The 23,867-nt window shown below is 40.8% G+C and overlaps 1 protein-coding gene across 6 annotated transcripts in view; it reads right to left on the minus strand.

The window, feature by feature from the left end:
- nphp4 (nephronophthisis 4) overlaps positions 1-23,867 on the minus strand; it is a 182,956-nt gene that overhangs the window by 46,840 nt on the left and 112,249 nt on the right. For all 6 annotated transcript variants that reach the window (XM_061845009.1, XM_061845041.1, XM_061845033.1 and 3 more), the window contains 3 exons: positions 19,604-19,791; positions 10,005-10,165; positions 7,584-7,752 (listed from right to left, as the gene is read on the minus strand). In XM_061845009.1, coding sequence (XP_061700993.1) covers positions 7,584-7,752; positions 10,005-10,165; positions 19,604-19,791 — 518 coding nt within the window. The remainder of the gene's footprint in view (positions 1-7,583; positions 7,753-10,004; positions 10,166-19,603; positions 19,792-23,867) is intronic.

The raw sequence follows: 23,867 nt of genomic DNA on the forward strand, positions 1-23,867 counted from the left end.
ATGCTCGTCAAGAAAATAAGAGCTCATAGAGTGTGTATAACTGACAAAAGTTCTTACTATGTTTCAAGTCCTTTCAAATCCCGGGTACTTATCCACAATGCCCCCATTAATTTCTCAACTATGAACTGTCAAAACGTACCCAAAGGAGCTGCTTAATTGATCAAGAAGTTGATTTATCATTTGCAAAGTGCTTCCATACAGCACTTCAAAGACGGTTCCATACGAAATACGGCGACTGCCACAGTTTAAGTGGCTTTACCACCTCAAACTCGCAGCTAAGTGAGCATGTATGAGTTGTTAGAGGGAGCTTCAAAAGCGCCCTCCAAATGTTTTAGAGGCAGACTCCAACAACAAACTGATAATGTGCAACATCTAAATGAATAATAGGAGCCCGGGGTTGCCACGAACTCAGAGCTGTTCTGTAGATTAATGGCGGAGATGTCTGCTATCCCGAAGCGACGCCGTCGTCATCCATCAGCCTTTACCGCCTTCCCACTCTGCACAATGTAATTGTTTGAGTTCTATTTCCCAAAATACTGCTGCGAGGACATTATTCCTGCTTAAACATCTCCAATCCATCACAAAACCATTGAGACGGACGCCTCGACGACTCATTATAGACCTTTCAGTTAATTTCTTTTGTGCGTCGGATTGTTTCGGTGATGGATGGAATTATGCAATAAAGCCTGCAAGGATGCAAAACGACGAACATCAAGCGCTATTTGCCCACAATAAAACAAATGGCATAATAATGTACCCAATTATAATTCTCTGATGTAATCTTTTAAGCATTTTAATTAACCACTTTCACCGTAGAAGATTTAGTAGTCCCGACCAATAATGCCCGATCAAATGCTCATCTAGGCTCACATACACGGCTACATCTGGGTCATACAATTTGTAAATTCACAATTAACTATGGATTAAAAAAAATTAAAATAGATGAAAGATTTCCTCTATTTGTGTTCTGAACCTGACTAGCATTCATTAATTCATTAAATGTGCACATACATTAAAATAAATCAAAACTGCATATGGACCGATTCGCAGCAGAGTGTGAAGCGGCTGGGATGAGAATCAGAACCTCCAAATCCGAGACTGTGCTCCTCAGTCGGAAAAGGGCGGCGTGCCCTCTCCAGGTCGGGGATGAGATCCTTCCCCAAGTGGAGGTGTTCAACTATCTTGGGGTCTTGTTCACGAGCGAGGGGAAAAACAGAGCGGGAGATCGACAGACGGATCGCTGCACGGATCTATTGGTCTGTTGTGGTAAAGAGGGAGCTCAGTCGAAAGGCCAAGATCTCAATTTACCAGTCGATCTACGGTCCTACCCTCACTTATGGGGGCATGAGCTCTGGGTCGTGTCCGAAAGAACAAGATCCCGGACACCAGAGTTATATTATTAACAAGTAACAACATTCTTACGTAACTCCCAGCCTACAGAGGGCACCTGGTTATAAACTAGCGTTAATCTCTTTCTGGGTACCGAGGCTTATAACCAGGTGCACTAAGGCTAGCGCCGCACTAACGCTAGCGGCGCGCTTACGCTAGTGCCACATCACGGCATACACCGCAGAGTTGAAAGCGTGTGAAAAAGGTCACGGCTTTTAGGCCGGAAATTACGGTACTTGAGTACAATATTTGCCGCTTCTACCCACATCTGCTTGTTACAGAAAGAGCAAAAAAAAGTACTTGAATAGGTGAGTTTTTCCAAAGAATCGAGGGAAGGTTCCATCTGAATAGATTTTGGTAGTGAACAGCAAAGTGCAAATAGACGAGATTCTGCACTTTATTTTTTCTGTATGCTTAGTAACAAGCTCAGCGGCATGTTTTGCCATCTTCCTTTACATTTGCTTACATGTACTGTTGACGGCTTTGTTTCAGTTCATCAGATGTCGTATCTTCCTTCCCTCGTACCGTTTTGTTGTTGCAGTGCAATATCATACTAGTCACGCTGCTGTTACCATCCTAAAATAACATTCCGAGCTCATACTGCAGAGAGAACACAGTAGAACAGCTGTTCCGTCCCTACGTGGAGAAGGGTAATGGGAACGAAATAGCAGGGGGCTGAACTCCATCACATTTATTGATAATTTTGTGCCGTTGGATGACAATAATCGCATTGGGCAGCACCCCGCTGACCCACTCCACTTTGCACCGCTGGCAGTTCTTGAGGTTAAGGCCACAACAAACCAGCAATTTACGGGCTCGAGAACAAACGGGAGCAAGCGCAGAGGGACTTTCAAAGTAGTCCGATATAATCCATTTCTCCTGCCTCCCGGTACCAGGCCGCTGACATTTCCGAATAAGCAGATTCTCCCTTTCACTTCGGGGCTTAAAAGCAAGGTTTATAGACCGAGGCCTTCGGGCCACAGGAACAGCTTTTAATAAGTAAGACACACTCCATGATCAGCACTTGGGGAGGTCCTTAAGATGAACTAATTGTTAGGTAAATCCCACTTATTTGTTTCTCTTATGGCACCTTTCAGCGGGAATTTCATTGCTCTCAGAAGGTGCAGCGCTCTCTCCAGAGCTTATCGGGCCAGCGCAGATATGTGTTGTTTGGAGCAAGTCGCCTTTTCTACTGTGGCGCGACAGATTTATGCTTGCCGTTCGCTTGCTTGCGTGCATGAAAGCAAGCTCATTTTGGTCCATTGGCAGAGTTAAGACAAAGCAAAAGGACGATTTTAACACTTTTCGGTGGATGTGATGCATGTGGTTCGCATGTATGCCTCAGACTTTAAGGTCCCAGGTTCAAATCTAAACTCTGGCCTTCATGTGTTGAGGTTTCCGTTTTCTCTCTTTATTTGCATCGGTTTTCTCCAGGAGCTCCTCTCCTATTCCAAAAACATGCATGTCGGGTTACTTCAATGGAAACCCTAAATTCACAATAGCATCAGAATGTGTGTAAGAAGCTGTTTGTCCACAGGAGGTACAGTAAGTACGACTTATGATCGACTCCAACATTAAATTAGGACTAGAACAGTCTATTCTGTTGTTAAAGGTCAAGTGTCATGGCTATCAAACATTTAAAAATAGATCATGGAAAATACATATAGCATTATTCACTTCAATGTCCATAGAAAAAAAATAAATACAAGCGGAGAGCGCGTCATCCATGCGCAAAATTGCGGAAGTCTCATTCGACACCCAAGTTTTAGCCGTATCGCCTGCATCCTCCGTTCATTCGCCATTGAAAACACGCTGTGCCATCTACTACGGGACTCGGAAGCTCTTTTCAAAGAAGACAACGTCTCACAATCGTGTGAAGTGACTGGCGCAATATCACCCGATCCTTTTGAGCCATATTTAGATGATACGCGGATCATTTCGAACTAACAACGGACACCTAGTCAGTATGTATGAGCCAGCCCAGCCGAAGCTGTGTCCTTCGTCTGAAGCCGTAAAATGTAAATGCCGTAAAAGTAAAATGTAAATCTGCCCTGGAGTCCCGGATACGGTGACAAATGTATGAAATGTATGCACCAATGGTTCATTATGCCAAGCGAGCATCACTGACGATTACGAAGCTGAAATTAAGATACAATATAGCTGTAATGTATCGCTTGGGTGACTTCCATTTCACCAATGCAGCAACATCGAGTTCCCATTAGTTGACCGTGAGAGAAGTGGAACCTTGTCATATTTTTTACATTTTTTGGCCTTCGTTCCGAAATCAAATTTGCTTAACACAATTAATGAAAAGGCCTTTCAGGATACACTCATCACTCGTTTAATGACTCATCAATTGAAACCCAACTTGGTGATAATTAAAAATGATATCAATTGGTGGTTCACTCTTACATTTCAAATGACAGGCTAAAAACCTTTTTAAAAAAAATGATAGAATAAAGGTAACATTTTGTGGAATGTATGGTACACCGCTCGAAGTAGGACATGGAGTGCATTTAATAATAATTTCTAAACTATTTCATACAGCCACACTTATTAACTTTTGATTAGGTGGAACTGCGCAATCTTATTAAAATCCAACAGAAAATCTGCATTAAATTTTCCTTAACAAAGAAGCTAATATAAGTGGACTTTTATTACAAATTTAAATTGTTATTTTCAATACTACTGTATTTGGATATATGAATCCCATCCTCATAAATTACAGCAAGATTTAATTGTTGTTTTGTTTTTGGGTATTTTTGCTTAATGTTTAAAACAAAAGTATTTACTGCGGCTGTCTGTCTAGCTTCTTTTGCTAAATAACGTAAATAAATAAAATTAACCAGGAGTGAATGATGTCAATGACAACTGCAGTAAAATTGAACAAATGTTGCAGTAAAATCAGCACATAATTATGATGCAAAAAGCGGAACTAATTTTTTGACAGTCGTGTGGAGCACACTCACCACCTTCAGCGTTTTACACAGGTGGGAATGAAAAGGCATGCGAACATTGTCTTACATTGTCGCTGTACCTTAGCTGTAGATGCTACAATAATTTACTTTTCCGAATGACATTTTTTTGCCTAATGTTCAAAACAAAAGTATTTGCTGCAGCTGTCCGTCTAGCTTCTTTTTCTAACTAACGTAAATAAATAAAATTAACCAGGAGTGAACGATGTCAATGACAACTGCAGTAAAATTGAACATATGTGGTAGTAAAATTAGCACATAATTATGATGCAAAAGTCAGAAATAATTTTTTGTCTGTCACAGGTGGGAATGAAATGAATGAAATGAAAATGTGCCATCTTACAGAGAAGAAAATACGCCTTTCTCCTCCGTAGTCGTTTGTTAGCGCGTCGCTTCTGACTGATGCCGTCAATGGGGCGTGGTTAATGCATTTTCCTCGCAACTGCTGGAGCAAAACTATTTTGAAGTGGAAAACCAAGTGGAGTTGGGCAGGTACAGGTGGAAATGCGGGAAATAGTTTGGACAGGATTTATTTTTGAACACAGCCAGGGTGGATTTAGTGGTATTAGGTTTGCAAGAATCCGCATAGAAGGCTACGGCGCTGAAAAAAATCATAGCGGAAAGCTTCTGTCATGATATCAATGTTCTATATTGCAGACTGTTTTCATCCTCCAGCCTCATCACACAAGGCGCCCATGCTCTGCTACACCTGTCTGTCTATATGCCTGCATGGACGCATGAGCGCTCACCCCAACTGCATGTGTGAGCGGTTAGATTTCCTTCCCCGTCCAATCTCAGACGGAGCCTTCACGCGGCACGTCCGTCTCACTCCCGAGTGTAACTTTTCGGCTTTTCGAGCGCTAATGAATGCCCTTCATATCCTTCTGCCACCCGCCCATTAAGAGTTGCTGATTCATGGCGGTGTGATGACAAGACACCCCCGCCCCCCTCCCAGAGGTGCTGTAAAAAAAAAAAAAAAAAAAAAAGCGTGAAATGACTAAGAAAAAGCTGAGCGAGAATACGAGGGAAGAAGCTAGCATGGATGAGGAAACAAAGAAAAGTACTCGTGAGTCCTCCTCCCTTTCCAAATCGATTGCGACTGTCCGCCAAGCTGCCTGACGGATACCCGAGCATTGATTGGAATTTACATGCAGACACAATCCGCCCACCCCCGCTCCCTCACCACCACCACTTCTATCCAATAAGCCGTTGCACTCTCAACCTGCTTTGAGTGATAAGCACAATGAGAAAGTGCTGGCATATTTAGCCCCTGCCAATGGCGCTCGGCGAGTCTTTCTCAGACGGGCCAGAGTGATGCGTTGTTTATGAGCGCCGGTATCTTTCGGCACTTGATGCATGGCAAAGAAAAGATACTGTCGGCGGCTGTTGCTCTGCACAGTTGAAAAGTGGATGAGTACGAAAGAAAGAAAGAGCGAGAGAGAGAGAGAGAGAGAGAGAGGGAGAGAAAGATAAAATGAAAGAAAGAAACAAAGAAAGAATGAAAGAAAGGAACAAAGAAGGAGAGGGAAAGAACAAAAGAAAGAAATAAAAAGAAAGAAAAAGAGAAAGGACAAAAGAAAGAGAGCCAGAGAAAAAGAAAGAAAAAGAGACAAAGAACAAAAGAAAGAAAGAAAGAAAAAAAAGAGAAAGGACAAAAGAAAGAGAGCCAGAGAAAAAGAAAGAAAAAGAGACAAAGAACAAAAGAAAGACAGAAAAAAAGAGTGAGAAAGAAAAAGGACAAAAGAAAAAGGGAAAGAAAAAAGAAAGAACATAAGGAAAGAAAAAAGAGAGCGTGAGAGAGAAAGAAAGAATGAAAAAAGAGAGGGAAAGAAAAAAGAAAGAAAGAAAGAAAGAGAGCCAGAGAAGGAACAAAAGAAAGAAAGGAAAAAAGAAAGTGACAGAGAAAAAGAACAAAAGGAGAAAAAGATGAAGAAAAAGAACATAAGGAAAGAGAAAAAAGACAGAAAGAGCGAAAAAGAAAATGAAAGAGAAATACAAAAACAACAAGAAAACAGACAGAAAGAACAGAGAAAGAAAAAGAGTAAGAACAAAAGAAAGAGGGAAAGAACAAAAGAAAGAAAGAAAAAGAGAGTGAGAAAGAAAGAAAAGAATGAAAGAAGGAGAGCCAGAGAAGGAACAAAGGAAAAAGAACAAATGAAAAAGAGAAAAAGATAAAGAAATAAAGAAAATAAGAACAAGAGGGAACAAAAGACAGAAAGAAAGAAAGAAAGAAAACGAAAGAAAGAAAGAGAGAAAGAAAGAAAGCCACCAAGGTGGACGAAGTGGTATTTTCACATGTAAATATTTCTTGATGGCAGTGTGTTGCCTTGACCACCTTGCAGACGCAATCTTGAGGATTCCCCCGTCTTTTTCCAACCGTAGAAGTAAATATGACTCGAAGCTAAGGGGAGTCACCTGAATATAAAAGTCATTTCGAAATACTTCAGGGGGCAGATGAAGATCAGGGATCAAAACTACTCGTGGAAAATTGCATCTATTGAATGTATCAGCCACTTCAGTAAAAAAAAATTAAATAAAATGAAGAAAAAAACGCGCTGCATTTCTAACCACACGTATTAGGCAAACAAATATGAAAGAAAACAAAACCTGCCAACCATTCACTGAGAAATTTAAAAGATGAAGGAAAATAACTAATATGCACAACAATCTTGAAGGCCATATCATGCGCATTACGTCGCATTTTTCAGCATAACGGGTGTGCGGTGTTCGTAAAGTTCATTTTCTATTAAACTCGCTTATAGTTCTAGTCACCCTTTCAAAAATGAACTTCACATTTGGAAGAATGAAGTACTTTATTGTCGTTAACTTCCCCTCCAACTATTGGAATTTAACGTTCCCGTTGTTGTCACCCGCTCAGTGCTCACTACGCCAACTGCGGCTTTCACCTTACGCTCTCAAAAACAAGACGGGTAGACATGTCGCTTGCATCTTCCTTTTTTAAAATGAGTACCATATTTTCCACACTATAAATCGCCTTTTTTTTTTTTTTTTTCCATAGTTTGGCCGCAGTGTCCGAGCTGCAAGGGGTTAGAATTGAGGAACTGAGTCGCAGTTTTCATCCCAACTTTACAGTAAAACTGCAATCACTATTGGCGCAATTATGATCATCATAATAACTATTTTCTGTCATTACTGTTGCTGGTGTGTGTTTATCAAAGTATGCAATTTGTGTTTAACAAAAGTGACAAAAATACTCGCCAACGTTTCCCGTGCGTACGTGCAGCCGACCCCTGACGATGGCGTGGACCCCCGTGGGGTCGTTGGAGGCGTTGCGAGGCTGCAAGGTTCCCTCTCCCACGTAGTCCGTGGTCACGACGTCCACCTCGTGCAGGGCTTGAACTGCCGTTTTACCACGCCGCAACATGCACTGGAAATAAAGACGCAGAAAAAAAAAAAACTGTTGTATGCCGAAAAAAAAAAACCAAAAACCAAGACTAACGCTGCAGAAGTATAAAAAAAAAAAAAAAGGTACGACAGTTATAAAAAGATAAAAGTATACTAGAATTTTGTCATATATATTATTTGATTATTATTTTATTTTATTTATTTCATATTTTTTATCTTATTTTTTCCCATTATTTCACAGTACCACCTAAATTTCTTGAGTCTATTTTTCTCTGTTTTTATTGAAAGCAAAAAACTAAGGACAGTAAAACCTCGGTTCTCAAACACAATCCGTTCCAGAAGGCGGTTTGGGAAGTGATTTGTTCAAAAAACAAATCGATATTTCCCATTAAAATTAATGGCAATAGATATAATGCGTTCCAAGCCTAACCAAATTGGGCTTTTTAAAGCATTTTCTTTTAGCTTTTCCTGATAATAAAGTGTATAGCAGAAATACTTGTATAATTTAACTACTTTTTATAAGAAAAAAAATTCAAGATATTTACTTTTTGCTTAAAATGTATGCTTTAGTAGTAGAGTACATTAGGCTGGGAGTGCATTGCCGTATCCCCAGCTAACTGTCGTTCGTTTATGAAAATTAAACGCAACTTTTCAAGTTCCTCCAAGATTTGTGGCCTCTGCTTGCTCGACACGGTTGCTCCTTTAGCGACAAGACTTGCTTTAAGGGCGTCCTTGTGTTGCAAAACGGTGCTGATCGGCGATTTTGCCATGCCATTCTCCTTCGATAGCTCAGAAACACGCACACCAGATTCATATTTGGCTACCAATTCTTTCTTAAAGTCGACAGTTTTACGCACAACTTTCCTTTTTCAGGCACCAGCAGCTTTACTACTTCCAACTTGCCTTCTTTGGAGCCACGATTGGGGGTTAACAGTCCTCCATACGAAGAAAAAACAGTCACCAACGGGACACGTCTGAGTACAGAGGCTTCGTTACACACAATAACAAAACGCGCCGTGTGGCAGGGCAGCTGGACGAGCCGCGCGTGTTATGTTATTTCCGGGTTTTTTCGCAGGGCGTTCGAATTCACAAAAACAAAGCACGTCGTGCGTCAGCTGGTCGGGCCACGCCCATTATGTTGATTAACCCATTGGTGGGCAGCGTCCCATTTTTGGGACATCATGATTTTCACGCATTATATCCTTCAGTGTATCAAAATATTGAAGTGTTTTAATCTGAAGCCATAATTTGGTATCAGGAGAGGATAACAAATCGGTCAAAGCTAGCACGGAGTTATTTCCCTTTCCTTCCTGACCCAACATGGCCGCCTCAAGTACGCATGGAGCGTTTTCAAGTTTGTCTTCAAAATGCTCATCAGTCAGTATTATTAATGCGCGAGTGCCGTTGTAGATATAACAATTAATTAATACACATATCTCAAGTATGTACCACCTCACAGAACTGATAACATACCCGTCCCAGATTTGTTCAGATCTTTTTTGCCCTTTATTTTAGGCGTTAAACGGACAAAAAAAAGTGTTATTTCCTCGATTGTGGCGTGTTGGGAGACTTTTATCTCAATAAGGCAAAAAAATTGCCACCCTGCCCGTGAATGGGTGGTTTTTTTCGGGGTGTTCAAGTACTGAATTTTCGTCTGAAAACATAAGCAAAAAAAAAAAAAAAAATCTCAATATTTTCCTTCGAAAACCGATTTGTTCGAGAACAGAGTTTTTACTGTACGTACAAAGACATGTCTCTTCAAACAATGTTGTCATACAGACATAAGATATGAATTGACACGCATCTGTGGGCCTCTGCGATGCCAAATGAGTACAGATGCACGCAAACGTGAACGTGTACATATAATCGTTTTCAATTTTTCAAAGACTTGATCATTCTATTTTTACAAAAAGTACTGTATCACAGCAAAAGGTTTCAAAGTGGAGAAAAAAAAAGTAACCGAGAAGGAAGTATTTCATTGGACGGGGTGTGATTTATGCACCGAGACGTGATTCTGTATGTCAGGGTCACCCTATGAAAATCGACAAATCTGCAAACGCCGCATGAATCAATGACGATCGCGACGCAATGCCACGATGGGCTGTGAAAACAGATAGCAGCATATCATAAATTACACTTTTATCGCCGGCGGTTAAAACGTCGCGCGAATCGGAATGAGTTTGTTCTGTCAGAGCGAAAATTATGTACGGTACCGCGGGACTGGTTCCACTCCAAAAAAAAAAAAAAAAAAAAAAACTGCCCCGAGAGGGTTACCTTGAGCTCGATGGCCGTTGAACCTACGAGCAGCAGTGAGTCACTGTCCCAGACGTCGACGTGCATGGTGTGAAGGGCCAAGTAGTGCAGGAAGCAACGCTTCTCTCCGGGCTTCAGAAAACCGTTATCAACTCGGAACTGCACCTGCAGCCCTGGAGACTCTGCGCAAAAAATGTACGGAGCCAGTGTGAGGGGGGGGGGAAAATAACAAGACGACAAATACCTGCAAAAAAAAAAGAGAAGTTGAAAGAGTAAGAAAAATGAATCTTGTATGATACTGTACCGAAGAGACAAATGTGAAAATGAACAATTTCTCATGTATGACGCACACCCAACATTAATAGCGCGCATTACACATGGGCAGAGGAGAAAATGAAAAACAAACCACAAAAAAAAAAACATTTTATAACTAGCTATTATGAAAATGTGTACACTTTCATTCTAATGTGCCACCGCCACCTCGAGGTTATGAAGGTACAGCGTACACATACATTCCAATATGACATGGATCCTGTACATAAAACTGAATACATGTACAGATGCGCTAATAAGTTTACATAGCAAGCCAGAATTTGTGAAATATATATATATATATTTCTTTATGGTTATGTTTTGTTTAATAATAATGGTTTAAAAAAAAAAAGCTTGTCTGTTTAATTTGAATCTGATTAAAATAAAATTAAATGTGTTTTGCATGTACTTGTTTTCTTTAATGAATTGTACACATCTTACAAATTCTGCCTGGGTCATCAAACGTGATTTTTTATTTTCTAAATACTGTGTAAAAGTGCGCCTGTGAATTTAGCAAGCAAATAAAAAGAAAGCGTTACATGTACAAATAAAGTGTGACTTGATAATAATAATCGAAAACCCAAACAAAACACAGAAAATACCACGTTTTGATCATATGGGTAGAAGCAAAATCATACATTGTAAAAAAAATAAAATGCATCATACAACTTTGGGGGTGCGTGTTATACTGCACAATGGTGTACATTATACACGAGAAAATCTGGTCACTCTTTAACCATCTGAAAGCAGATATTAAAAATGTCACACTACTGTGCCCCACCATTCTAGTTCATCATTTGTGACCCCCAGTTTATTTCCTTAAGCGGTAAATTTAATATTCTTTTTAATACTCTTGCTTGTGGGAATGGAGCCACATGCATGTAAACAGACACTCCGCATTTGTACGGAAATTTCCAAACATTTTATGCTTGCATGTTTTAAAATTCAAATCCATATGCAAGGTGTTTAAAAGGTCAATTTTACCAAGTTGAAATGTTGAAAATGTATTGAAGGGGTGAAACTATCCCAAAAGGTGTTTATTGTGTGGTCTTTGTAGATCGGATTGTCACCGGATTGGGTGCGTGTGGAACACATCTGTCTCACGTTAAACTTTATGATCACATTATTCCTTTCATTGGGTGCAAAGTTATTCATAGAGCAAAATGTCTCAGGGATGGGAGCCGATTGGGAATATTGCTTTTGTTCTTTCTCTCTCTCGTTTTCTTTTTTTCTTTCCCTCGTGTTCTCTCTCTTGTTTTCTCTTTCTCTCTCTTTTTAGGTCTTCTTTCATTTTCTTTTCCTCTTTTGTTATTTTGCCTCTTTTCTTTCTCATGTTTTTTCCTTCTTATGTTCTTTTTCTATCTCACTCTTTCATCCTCTTTCCTTTCCTTTTTCTTTCGTTCTCTCGCCTTGTGTTCTTTCTTTTTTCCTTTCTCCCTCTCTTTTGTTCTGTCTTTCAATCTTTTGTTCTTTTTTCTCGTTTCCCTTTGTTCTCTCTTTCTCTGATTCTTTTGTTCTTTTTATTTTTTCGCTCATGTTCTTTCTCATGTTCTTTTGCTTTCTCTCTTTTTAGGTCTTTCATTCTTTCTTTTTCTCTTGTTGTTTTTTTCTGTTTTCTTTTTTTTTTTCTTTTGTTCTCTCATGTTCTTTCTTTTTCTTTCTCACTCTCGTGTTCTCTCGCTCCATTTCTTTTGTTATTTCTTTCGTTCTTTTTTCCTATTGTTTCCCTCTTTCTTTCATTCTCTCATTCTTTCTTTTGTTCTTATTTTTTCTTTTGCTCATGTTCTCTCTCTCTTTCTAGGTCTTCTTTCATTTTCTTTTTCCTTTGTTTTCTTTTTCGTTTGTTCTCTCTCTTTCCTTATGTGCTTTCTTTTTCTCCTTTTTCCTTTCTCTTTTCTTTCTTCCTTTCTCTCCTTATGTTCTTTCTTTCTTACTCTCATTCTCTCGCTTTTTTCTCTTTTATTCTTTCGTTCTCTGTTGTTTCCCTCTTTCTTTCATTCTTTCTCTCTTTTTTATCTCTCTCTCTCTCTTCTGCAATATGATCAAAGCCAAGATCTTGGGCATAAAAAACAATATCGTACACTCACAGCAGAACCTGGAATTGCTAGCATAGAGTTTCATGTAATAATCAGAATTAGTCAAATAATATCCTTCATTTTCTTCTTCTTATTATTATTACAAGGTATATAAAAGTAGAATCTATTGACAAGAGTGATTTGAAAAAAGAATATTTATGTCAATGATTCTACGGCACTCGCATGACCTGCATCACAACTATTTCCTTTTAACGGAACCAGAGTAGATTTATTCACCGTCCATCTGGAAGTCTCCACTCGGGACGATTCATTCCCCAAGCACGGCTTGAGCGGGCGCCAACCGGAGCGGAAAAGAAGAACTAAGAGGAAGGTACGGCTTTGTGCATTTTGGGGCACAGAAGCGGAGGAAGGTTGGGAGATGTGACCCGAGCGGTCCGGCTGCGCTGGGTCCGACGAGTCGAAATGTGCGTGCGGTTTGGCGGACTTGGAGCGACACCCGGCAGAGTGGCAACACAAACTACATCGCCGGGATAGACTGTCGCATTGTGCGCAGCGGGTGAGGAAGCCCGAAAGTCCTACGTCCTGAGGGCTGCAGCCCAAGAGCACACATATTTTCTCATTAAATATGTGCACATAAACATATGATATTTATTCTGAATAAATACATATTTTTGTTGTGCAGATTACTGCTGATTACGCTTCAGAAAACCAGTTTAGATCTTTACATTCGCTTCTATTTTTGATGAATATATTTAAGAATCGGGCGGCATGGTGGATCAGTTCGTAAAGCGTTGGCCTCACAGTTCTGAGGTCCCGGGTTCAATCCCGGACCCGTCTGTGTGGCGTTTGCATGTTCTCCCCGTGCCTGCGTGGGTTTCCTCCGGGCACTCCGGTTTCCTCCCACATCCCAAAAACATGCAACATTCATTGGACACTCTAAATTGCGCCTCGGTGTGATTGTGAGTGTGTCTTTTTGGCTCAATGTGCCCTGCCGTTGGCTGGCAACCGGTTCAGGGTGTGCCCCACCTCCTGCCCGTTGACAGCTGGGATAGGCCCCGGCACTCCCCGTGACCCTTGTGAGGATAAGCGTTGAAGAAAATGGATGGATGGATGGATGGATTTTAGAATACACTGATGTTGTTCTTGAATAAACAAACGAGCGCCATCAAAGTCAAAGTGGTAACTCATGATTCCTCACAAGAAAAAAAAAATGATTGCAATAATCATACATTATTTTGACCAAACATGCTACTTTACCTTTACTACGGATGGATATCTGAAATGTGATGCAGGTTGCGTTCAGGTCAGTAATCAGATCAATCCATAAACCAGGGCATAAATGAGTGAGAGACGCTGGTGTGCTCAGTGACAAATTTTGCTTCAGAAGTCAAAAAAAAAAAAAAAAAAGTCACTTTTTTTTTTTTTTAATTTTAGCGACAAATTGTCTTTTCAACAACGGCCTGGCCACCAGGTCTAAAACATCATCTCAAGGCAAAATGTGTTACTATATGTGGTATTTTGGGGTCTGTGATTAATCTGTTTAAAAAAAAATAATCTATGATAATCAAATAATCTGGCTCTGTGATCACTCTTTTCGGTTCTGTTCAGTAAACGCTGACTTGGAAAAATCTATTGTGTCTTGTACACTTGGTTTATAAGTGAGTGCACGTTCAGAACGTTATTATTGTTGTTGTTGATTATTAATCATTTTCTTAAAAATGTAAGAAAAATACATTTATAGTGAAACAGGCAAAACAATTCAATGCTCTTCCACTGGATGGCAAAAGGAACAATAAACCCGTAGACCTGAAGACCTGTTGCAAGTTATGGCGCCCTGCAAATATTTGCTTTGCGCTCAACTAAAGCCCACATTTCACACTGAGCAAGTTCATTTGTCAATAAACTGAGACAGGATCATTATCGCAGCAGCTATGCATATTCATATTTTCCTTTGATTCCGTTTACATTTTCTGCGATTCACACACACACACACACACGTCCACCCATCCTTCCTCTCTTGGTACCCCGTCGTCGGCTTTTTCTCGGTCTACGAAGACACAACGTCGCTCCTTCCGACCTTCTCTGTACTTTTCTACTTGATGTTGTGTTCGTTGAATCATGTGTTTTACTTGCTTGAGCTGGGTCTACTAATAATAAGATATCAACTCACAGGTTCTTACTGGTGTTTAGACACTGTAAAAAGCATCCCACCGCATGAAGTAGCATTGCCTTGCTCATTTCCCACATCCCGTCCCGTCCTCTCCTTTTCAGCCCTTTCTCATCTTGTCGTATTGGTTAGTTGCTGCACGTCCTCCCCACATCCGCAAATAAGAATGCGATGTGACCGTTGCGACTATCTAGACTGGCCGACTATTGTTCCGCCGCGGTTCACACCGCGTTTCCTCTTGTCCGTTTTGTCCCTTGAAACCCTTTTCTGTCCGGCTGCATTTTCAAGAAACATCGGAAAAATTATACAATAAAACATGAGCAGAGGGAGTATTCCAAACTCAAGTGTTGCACGGCAAAACTGTTCCAGCACTAAAACGCATGCGGAGCCACCATTCTGCAAGGCCATGCAGCTGAAAAAGGACAGGTTAAAAAAAAAAAAAAAACGTAACCATAACACAAAAAATGGACTTGAAAACCGAGTTGAGAAACTATAACCCTGGTTTAAATCCATAAAACTGTAACTTGAAACTTGAACACTGGACTGAAAACATAATTTGAAATTTTAACCAAAAAAAGGGTGAACTTTGATTTTGACCAGAGCTTCGGGTTAAAAGGTAGCAAAAAATTGTAGATTATTATTATTAGATGATATTATTGTATATTTATATTATTATATTATTTAGATCAAAAGCTATTCATCCTTCTATGAATTAATTCATCAATTCACTGAATTCATAGCAGGATGTTTTTGTGAAATGGGATACAGCACAAGAAGCAATGTAATTTTATGTCATTATATTCAAATAAATGGGTGCATTCTGATTGCGCCACTCAAGTTTGTGTTTTTCTTTCTCCACCGTTCCCTGCAAGCTGCAGCCAGCCGCACTTTGACCGAGCCCTACAAAAAAAAATTGCACCCTTCATACACGAAGGCGAATGTTCCCAATTGCCACGACTTTGTGTTTTAGTGACTGCCACTAGGTTTAAAAAAAAAAAAAAAAAAAAAAGTGTATGCCGCGACTGATACCAATAAGAGTGAGTCACGTCAGGAGTTTCACAGGGACACAAAGACAATCGTCATGGCAACAAGATACAGCATAAGGTATGAGGCAACGCATTTTGCAAAGAAATCATCTAATGGCGCTGACTTGATGGCTTGGAACAAAAATGAGAACAACAAATGTAGCGTAATCTAAAATTTCTTTTCCAACAAAAAATTTTCATACATTTGAATAAAAGTCAACAAAAGTCATCATCCGATTCAAAAGATTAAATAGGCTGTAGCCATATTAATTTGGATGTTTTTCTTTTCTTTTAATTAGATGCATTGAGTGTACATTCCGGTGTACAGTATGTGTAGTTATGCATTTTTGTTCTTTAGTTTATTACGGGTACTTTCTTTTTGTCTTATTGAAGACTTACATAAACTATTCCATTCTGGCGCAGATCAACATAGCGAATATAGGAAGACTCTAAATATCGTCCCTGTTGGGCGGAGATCCCTTACGTCCAAATACCGTCAAGTTCATATTTTTCATAAAGCTACAGTATTGTTCTGTCCCAACTTTGTGTTTTTACACAATAATAACCAATTTAAAGTGGCAAAAAATTCCAACAAATATTACTATATCGGGTGGCACGGTGGATCAGCTGGTAAAGCGTTGGCCTCACAGTTCTGAGGACACGGGTTCAATCGCCAACCCCACTTGTGTGGAGTTTGCATGTTCTCCCCCCGTGCCTGCGTGGGTTTTCTCCGGGCACTCCAGTTTCCTCCCACATCCCAAAAACATGCAATATTAATTGGACACTCTAAATTGCCCCTAGGTGTGATTGTGACTGTCTGTCTGGATGTCTGCCTGCGATTGGCTGGGGACCAGTCCAGAGTGTACCCTGCCTCCTCCCGGTTGACCGCTGGGATGGGCTGCAGCACTCCCCGCGACCCTCGTGAGGATAAGCGGCAAAAGAAAATGGATGGATGGATTACTATATCTCTCTTGAACACTCAAAAAGTCTGAGAAGAGTTGCGTGGGACGTAGGAAAATGGCGATGCGTTTGGTGCCAGGAGCACCAAAACCTGATCTAATGCCCACTCCATCACGTACTTGATTGGCCAGCCAACTTGCCGGATCTAAACCCCAATGAGAATCGTTGGAGGCACAGGTAAGATCAAGAGGAAAATGAGGGGCACCAGACCCACAATAAAGAAGAAGTGACAGCAAGAAGGAAATCGGGGCTTCCAAAACGCTCGGGCAACGCCGCAGGCTGATTGCCTCAACGTTGCGGCGCATCGAGGCACTGTTTAAAACAAATGGATTCCCAACCAAGTATTGAAGATTAACAGATCATTGTAAAATGTTTAATGTGACCCTATTTTTCTTTTTTTTTTTTTTAACAAAAAAAAATGTAAAAATGATGATTTCTTAACATTATTCTTATTTTTTGAGTTTCTGATTTTTGGGGTTTTAGGAGCTCGAAGCCCAAATTATGTGAAAATAAACAAATACATGAAATTCTTCAAATTGTGGGCCCAGAATGTTTAATCTTTGAAAGTTTATCTTTTTGAATGATGTTATGGAAATTAACTTTTCCATGATATTCTAAACTTGAGCAAAGGGTTTGCATATATCCTCATTCTGGGGCTGGCGGAAGAGTCGCTTATTTTAAAAATCTGGCTAAGAGGGACGGAAAATGCATGATGGATGGGTATTTTTTTTTTAAGAGGATAACGAGAGAAATAGTGATATTAAAATACAGTTGAGCGGGCTTGTTTTGTTAAAATTGATCTCTGTAATGCTTTGTGACAGAAGGATCCTCGTCAGACTTGGAGGTAAGGCTTTCAATTCATGCACAATTTATTATCTACTTCCTGTAGATCTGCAGCCAGCCATCCAGGTGATGTTCGTCCGCAAAGGTTCAATCGAGGCAACCGGAGTGTTGTTTAGTGAAGACATTTCAAACAGAGCGACTCCACGCCGAAAATTTAGAATGCCTCCGAAAACGTGTTGGGATTAAAGGTGAAATGTCTTCAACCGAAAATGACATTCCAGCTGACTTGTTCAAACCTTTATGGACTACTCTAATAAGTGCTTTTTGCACACACTTGTTTTATTCCTTATTTTATGTTAATAAATAACATAAAGGTTGGGGTCACTTCATTTGTACTTTTTAGAAATAGTAGAACAAATTGACCAGTGGCTTCTGGACACCTCATTGTTTTCATGCTCCGTCGATCTTCTTTATATTACAGTTCAAGCTTGAAGTTTGGCCGCAATGTTTGTCAAAGAACATTGATTGTTGTTGTTCCGTCTCGTTTGCTGGTGTCATGTAATTTGATCCATTGTCCAAAGGAAATCAATGGCCTCTGGAATTATTTGTTCCAGATTCCAAAATGAGAAGCTAGCGCTCATCTTCAATCAGTACTGCTTCTTGTCAAATACAAAGAGACGCAAACGTGCCAACATCTACAAGTAAAACACTTGAGCTCGGAAGGTCGTGATCGGTTAAGATGATGACACATACAGTAAAATGACAGTTTCAACCGCAAAGTCAGGCATTATTTTCATCAAAAGTGAACAACCTTTGGGGCATTTTACCCTCAAGATATTACACAGCTAGAAGGACAGGACCGTCCCCTTCCTGGCATTATTCTTTTGGGTTGTCTGGAATCTTAATTTGCTACAGATTCCAATTGATTTCCTCTCCTCTGCTATGATTGTACTTCAATGTTTTCATTTGAGCAAGGGAAAGATGTGACAGGTTCGGATATTTGAAAAAAGTATGGTACGTTAAATATAAAGAATCAATACGCGGACTAACTGCTAAATCATACCCTAAACTCTTAATCCTTCAGAAGCAAAAGGGCATCTTCAGCTAAGCCTTTGTAAGTAAATTTGAGTAAAGGCTCTGAGAGAGAGAAAGAGAAAAATACTGTAGTGTATATTGAAAGGATCTGTGTGAACGTACACTGGGTAATATTGACTGTGCTAATCCAAGGTCTCCGTATGAGAAAGCCTGTGGGGTAAGGCGGGTAAAGTTTGTGTTCAATATCACGCTGTGTCACTGGCAGTAATATCTCTTCCATTTCATTAGTTGCGACATGAATAGACATCAGTCACTGGCCGCCTGGCTGATTGAAAAGGAAGTGGCTTTGGAGAACATCGCGGAGCATCGCCGTTTGTACAAAATGATTGGACAGCGCCGAGATGGAGAGGAGTGAAACAAATCACAACGCGGCTTGCACGCACAATACGCGACATCCAAGTCTATGTCGACATCAGACGAGCTGTTGGGTTTTGTTTTTTGTTAGTTTTTTTTTTTAAATCTAGTTTGACCTTTTCTACTCATTCAAAATGTGCTGTGTTTCTTACGGCGTCCAGTTTTTCAGATTTTTATTATTGGTTTGCAATAGTATGAGACAAACTTATGATATAAATCCACATGAATGAGCACCTTTGCCTTCATTAAAAAATGTTCACATTGCCTTGATTAAATCTTTTATTAGACTCTTCTAGGACAGGTAGAACAGTCCACTTGCGATCGATACAAAGCCCTGAGAATTGCCTTGAACGCAAACTGAGCATGTTATAAGAAGAAAATACTTCTTATTTATTTTACAGCGAATTCCTCTTCATCACTGGGAGTGTGCTCCAGACACGGCAGCATTAGGTGAAAATCCATTTATTCTGGAACCTGGATCCCTGATATAGCAGACATCAGAAAAAAGGACTTTCTGGGCCAAACAAAGTGTGCAATCTGACACCTGAAATGAGATCAGGTGCTCCTTTCAAGACTTCTGACAAAGGAGTGCAAAGAATAATCAGAAGACTTGTCCAAGACTTAAGGACCGCCTGTGGAGATCTTCAAAAAGACTCGAAATTACCAGGTACAGTCATCACCAACATCTGGTGAAAATTTTGTAGGAAAATGGCGATGCGCTAAATACTTATTTCAGCCGCTGTGTGTGTATTTACATATATAAACACAAATATATTTAACGTGTTTATTTAAATTTTCATCAGTGTACATGATCCTCATTTCTGATTGTCCCTTAGCCAACATACTCTTGAATTGAATCAATGAGAAAATCAAAAAGTGGATCATTACCCGAGTTGAGAGTGCCGTCGTTGTTGATGGAGCTCAGAACACAAGGAAAGAGCTCGCGCGCTTTCTGCCTCGCCCCGTCACTGTTCAGCAGTCGCAGTTGCTGCGATGTGACTGGTGGAAAACGGTAGAACTGGAAAGTGAAGTAGATGTTGAGAGGCCACTCGGGACCCATCCCCACCACTGGCAATCTGATAAAAAGGAATAAAATCGATCAGCGCATCAAAATGGACATCACAAGAAAGAGGCTGATATGCATACATACAACGGGGCAAAAAAAAAAAAAAAAAAAAAAAAAAAGTATTCAGTCAGCCAACAAGTGTGCATGTTCTGCCCCCTGTGAGAAGAAAAAATTGAGGGGAAAAAAAAAAATCCAGATCATCACTGCGACTTGTTTGAAAATTCTTCAGGGCGTAGTCTGCCTTACGCCCAAAGTTAGCTGGGATAGACTCCGGCACTCCCGTGACCCTTGTGAGGATAAGCGGCTTGGAAAACGGATGGATGGGTTAGCAAATTATAGTGGAAAAATAAGTATTTGATCAAGATGTCTGGCTCTCACAGACCTGCTTTCGGAGGCTCATCTGTCCCCCACTCGCGACCCGCATTTTTGGGACCAGTCTGGGCTCATTATCAGGATAAGAAGGAACCCGCCCACAATCTCAGTCATGTCCTAATTAATATTATGAATTACCAAGTATACAGTTCGCCTTTATCATTGGCTAAAATATGAATTCAACCATTATTGCGTATTACATTAAATTGAATTAAACTTCCACGTTCTGAAATTTGGAAAATCATTCACTCGTCCATCCATCTATTTATAGAATGATCCTTTGACCCTTAAACAGCACCCTCACATATCTAAACAAATCTGTAAAATAGAAACCCTTGACTGAGATTATACTGAATTACACACAAAAAAAATGAAATGTACTTCCGGGTCACTTCTCACGGGTTGATTAAATTAGCAATCAGACCTCTGTTTAATAGACACTATTGTATGCAATACAAATATGTAAAGCATAGTCATAAACAAGGCTACCCTTTAGGGTAAAGTAAAAACCATTATTATTGTATTATTATTATAAATAGTAGAAGAAGTAGTTCCATCGGTGAAGTGTTGGCCGTTAGTTCTCTGCCGACTTTCTTGAGAGAATATACTGAACTTTTTCAAATTACTTTACTGATCAAAACTTGTGAGATGAATATGATTTCAATTGGCTTGAAACCTTCGTGTATCTTCTGGAATGAAAACTGCGAGGATGCTGGATTAACATCCAGCGTGTAGGTTACGCAGAACTATACAGTTCTGTCTGCAGGCAATCCTTCATTTTATAATGTTAAGGTTGACCCTTCGTACTTGGGGGGTCGAGACTTTATAGGCGACTCCACGGGTGGAGAGGCGTGGTGCGGGCACATAGATCCATCTCGAATGAACACCGGACGACGTATGAGGCCATCGGAAGATCGATCCTGAACTACGCGGCGCCCGTGCGGACTCCCAACCTGAAGCCAACTCACTGGGACTCCCTCCAGGCAGCCCAAAACACTGCCCTTCGAACCGCCACAAAATGGCTTCCATCGATCACCTCCACGCCGAGTCCAAACTCCTTCTGGTACGCGAGCACAATACGCGCTTCAGTGCTACCTCGCCGGACATCCTAATCACGAGACGACAAGGCAAGAAGCGCGCCCCAGAGCGTTGCGCAAAACCGTCCGAGATATCGAGCCATCGATCGAGCCGTACATTCATCGGCCGTCAGTCGATGCAGAGGACTACAGACGCGGCCGTCGGCGATCCGTGGTTGACGAGATCGCCGGCTAACAACTCGACATCATGTTGGGCGGCTACCCTCCTCCAGTAACCGAATCCGAAAGACGACCCGTGAGGTCGACGGGATCGCAACGCCGTTCGGGCTGGTGTCACAAGCTCAACAACTATCAGCATCGGCACGACAACAACATCGTCGAATATAGCCCCCCCAACGATACGCATCACCTCTTCAACTGTGCTCAAAAACCGGTGGAACACCTGTGGAGCGCCCCGGCCGATGTGGCTCACTTTCTCGACCTTGTTACGGAATAACGACCGTCGTGCTTGGCTACAACGACGACGTCGTGTTGAGGTTAATGCGATGCGCCCTTTTATGTCAACAGGACGTACGTCTGACTGAAAACGAGGCTGATCATGTATCATGAGCGCTCGGGTTTGGAATGTCACGGCGGCAAAGAACGGGCTTATTAAACCGCTGACATTGTGCACAATCAAAGCGAAGGACAGTAGAGCGAGTGCTGCGTTCGGCACACATTTTCCACCGTCACCGAGAGGGCGCCGGCTCCGGGGGCCCTTTGTGACGGCTCGCTGACGGAGGCTGGGCTGACAGGAAATGTGTTTTTGCGAGAATCGTGAGCATATGTGTGCGTGCGGCGTATGAGCATGCAGCTGACATGTGAGTAGAGGATGACTGACAGAACTTAACGCCCGAGTGGATCCGTATCTTGGCCGCGACTCGGCGGCGGAGGGGGGAGGAAAAGAGAAACTCGCCATCCGGCGGATTTTTTTGTTTGTTCTTTTCCTGGAATACCAACTGAAAAATGCAAGGACACGCAGAAATGTGAAAAATGAAGTATTTTTTCCTCATATATGTATTTCAAAACACAAGAGGTATCAAATTAAAAAAATGATTCCGTTTTTGGTCTTTTTATTTAATAACCGCACACACATTAATCTCTAAATACTCTCCTTTAAATTGCAAGTGACTAAAATTACTATGACGCACGATTAAAACTATTAAATTACAAAACAGTTACAGGATTTATGTCACAGATTAAAGACAAATTTGGAATGTCAGGTGTTAAAATTTTAGGTACCGATCAATATGTATTTTTTGAGGCTGGTGCTGATTCCAATATTTGGGAGGAAAAAAAATTCAATAACAGTTTTAATCAGACAATTAATTTAATAGCTAATGAATACAAACTTTTGTTCCTTTAATGCTTTCAAAAACATGAATTACACGATAATGTTTTTTTTTTTTTTTTTTTTTTTACATCACGCACCTGGTCAATGCATTGGCCTCACAGTCCTGAAGACCAGGGTTCAAATCCCGGCGCCGCCAGTGTGGCGTTGGCATGTTCTCCCCGTGCCTGCGCGGGTTTTCTCCGGGCACTCCGGTTTCCTCCCACATCCCAAAAACATGCATTCAGTGAATTGGAGAGTCTAAATTGCCCGTAGGTGTGATTTTGTTGTTGTTTGGCGACCAGTTCGGGGTGTAGCCCGCTTCCTGCCCATACATAGCTGGAAATGGGCTCCAGCACTCCCGCGACCCTTGTGAGGATAAGCAGCTCATAAGACGGATGGATGTTTCACATTAAATTGTTCTGTAATATTTAATTTCACAACAGAGGAATGTTCCAGTTCAATTAAACCTTTCAAAAAAAAACATGGACATATTTATCTTTAGATTCAAGCCATAAATGTACGCATTATGGAAGCAACATAACGAGTGGAGTTACCGGCAAAACATTACACGTGATGCCCTTTAAATGTTAAATCCCATTTCATCTACTCCATTATTTTATATGGCATGAGTGATGACTGAAAAACCAGAGCCGCCTTTCTCAAATGTCAAAACATGTCTTCTAAAGAAGCGTTGCATATGAAATAAGACGTACAGAGAGAGTAGAACTGAAACTGAAACCAATTTTTTTTTTTTTTTTTTCCCCAGAGTCTGCATTGGTTAGGCTGGTTGTTTATTGTTTTGTAATCTTTGTTTGAATTGCATTATCTTTGCCGTATATTGGAATGTGCAAAAGAAAAGGTTTGCTATAAAAAAAAGTCATGGAAAAAGAGCGACTTCCCTTGAGATTTGGGCAATATCGCTGACAATTTTCTTAAAGGGCCACGATCATGAAATGCATGATTTTAGAATGTTATTAATGGAGAAAACGGCAGCCGACATGGACCTATGCGTTTTTTATCACCACAAAACATGATTTTGACGTAGACTGTTTTTTGTAACTTCCCGCCATGAAAATCCCCTCGAGGGATTTGTTTTGGAGAAGAAGCAGGAAGTGACGTGCATGGCAGGACCGCCCTCAAGTGGAATCGTTTGTTTCTATTAGTTTTACCTCCGGGAAGGTAGCGCCTTGTTCCTTCGTGTTAGCCAAAATGCCGGCCCGTTGCATCGCTGGACATTGCTTGAACACTCGGGAGGATGGATTTACCCCGGATAAGTCTGCAAGAGACCCGGCTCGTCGTGAAAAA

This window comes from Syngnathoides biaculeatus, chromosome 2 (genome assembly GCF_019802595.1).
Source record: "Syngnathoides biaculeatus isolate LvHL_M chromosome 2, ASM1980259v1, whole genome shotgun sequence".
NCBI lineage: Eukaryota > Metazoa > Chordata > Actinopteri > Syngnathiformes > Syngnathidae > Syngnathoides > Syngnathoides biaculeatus.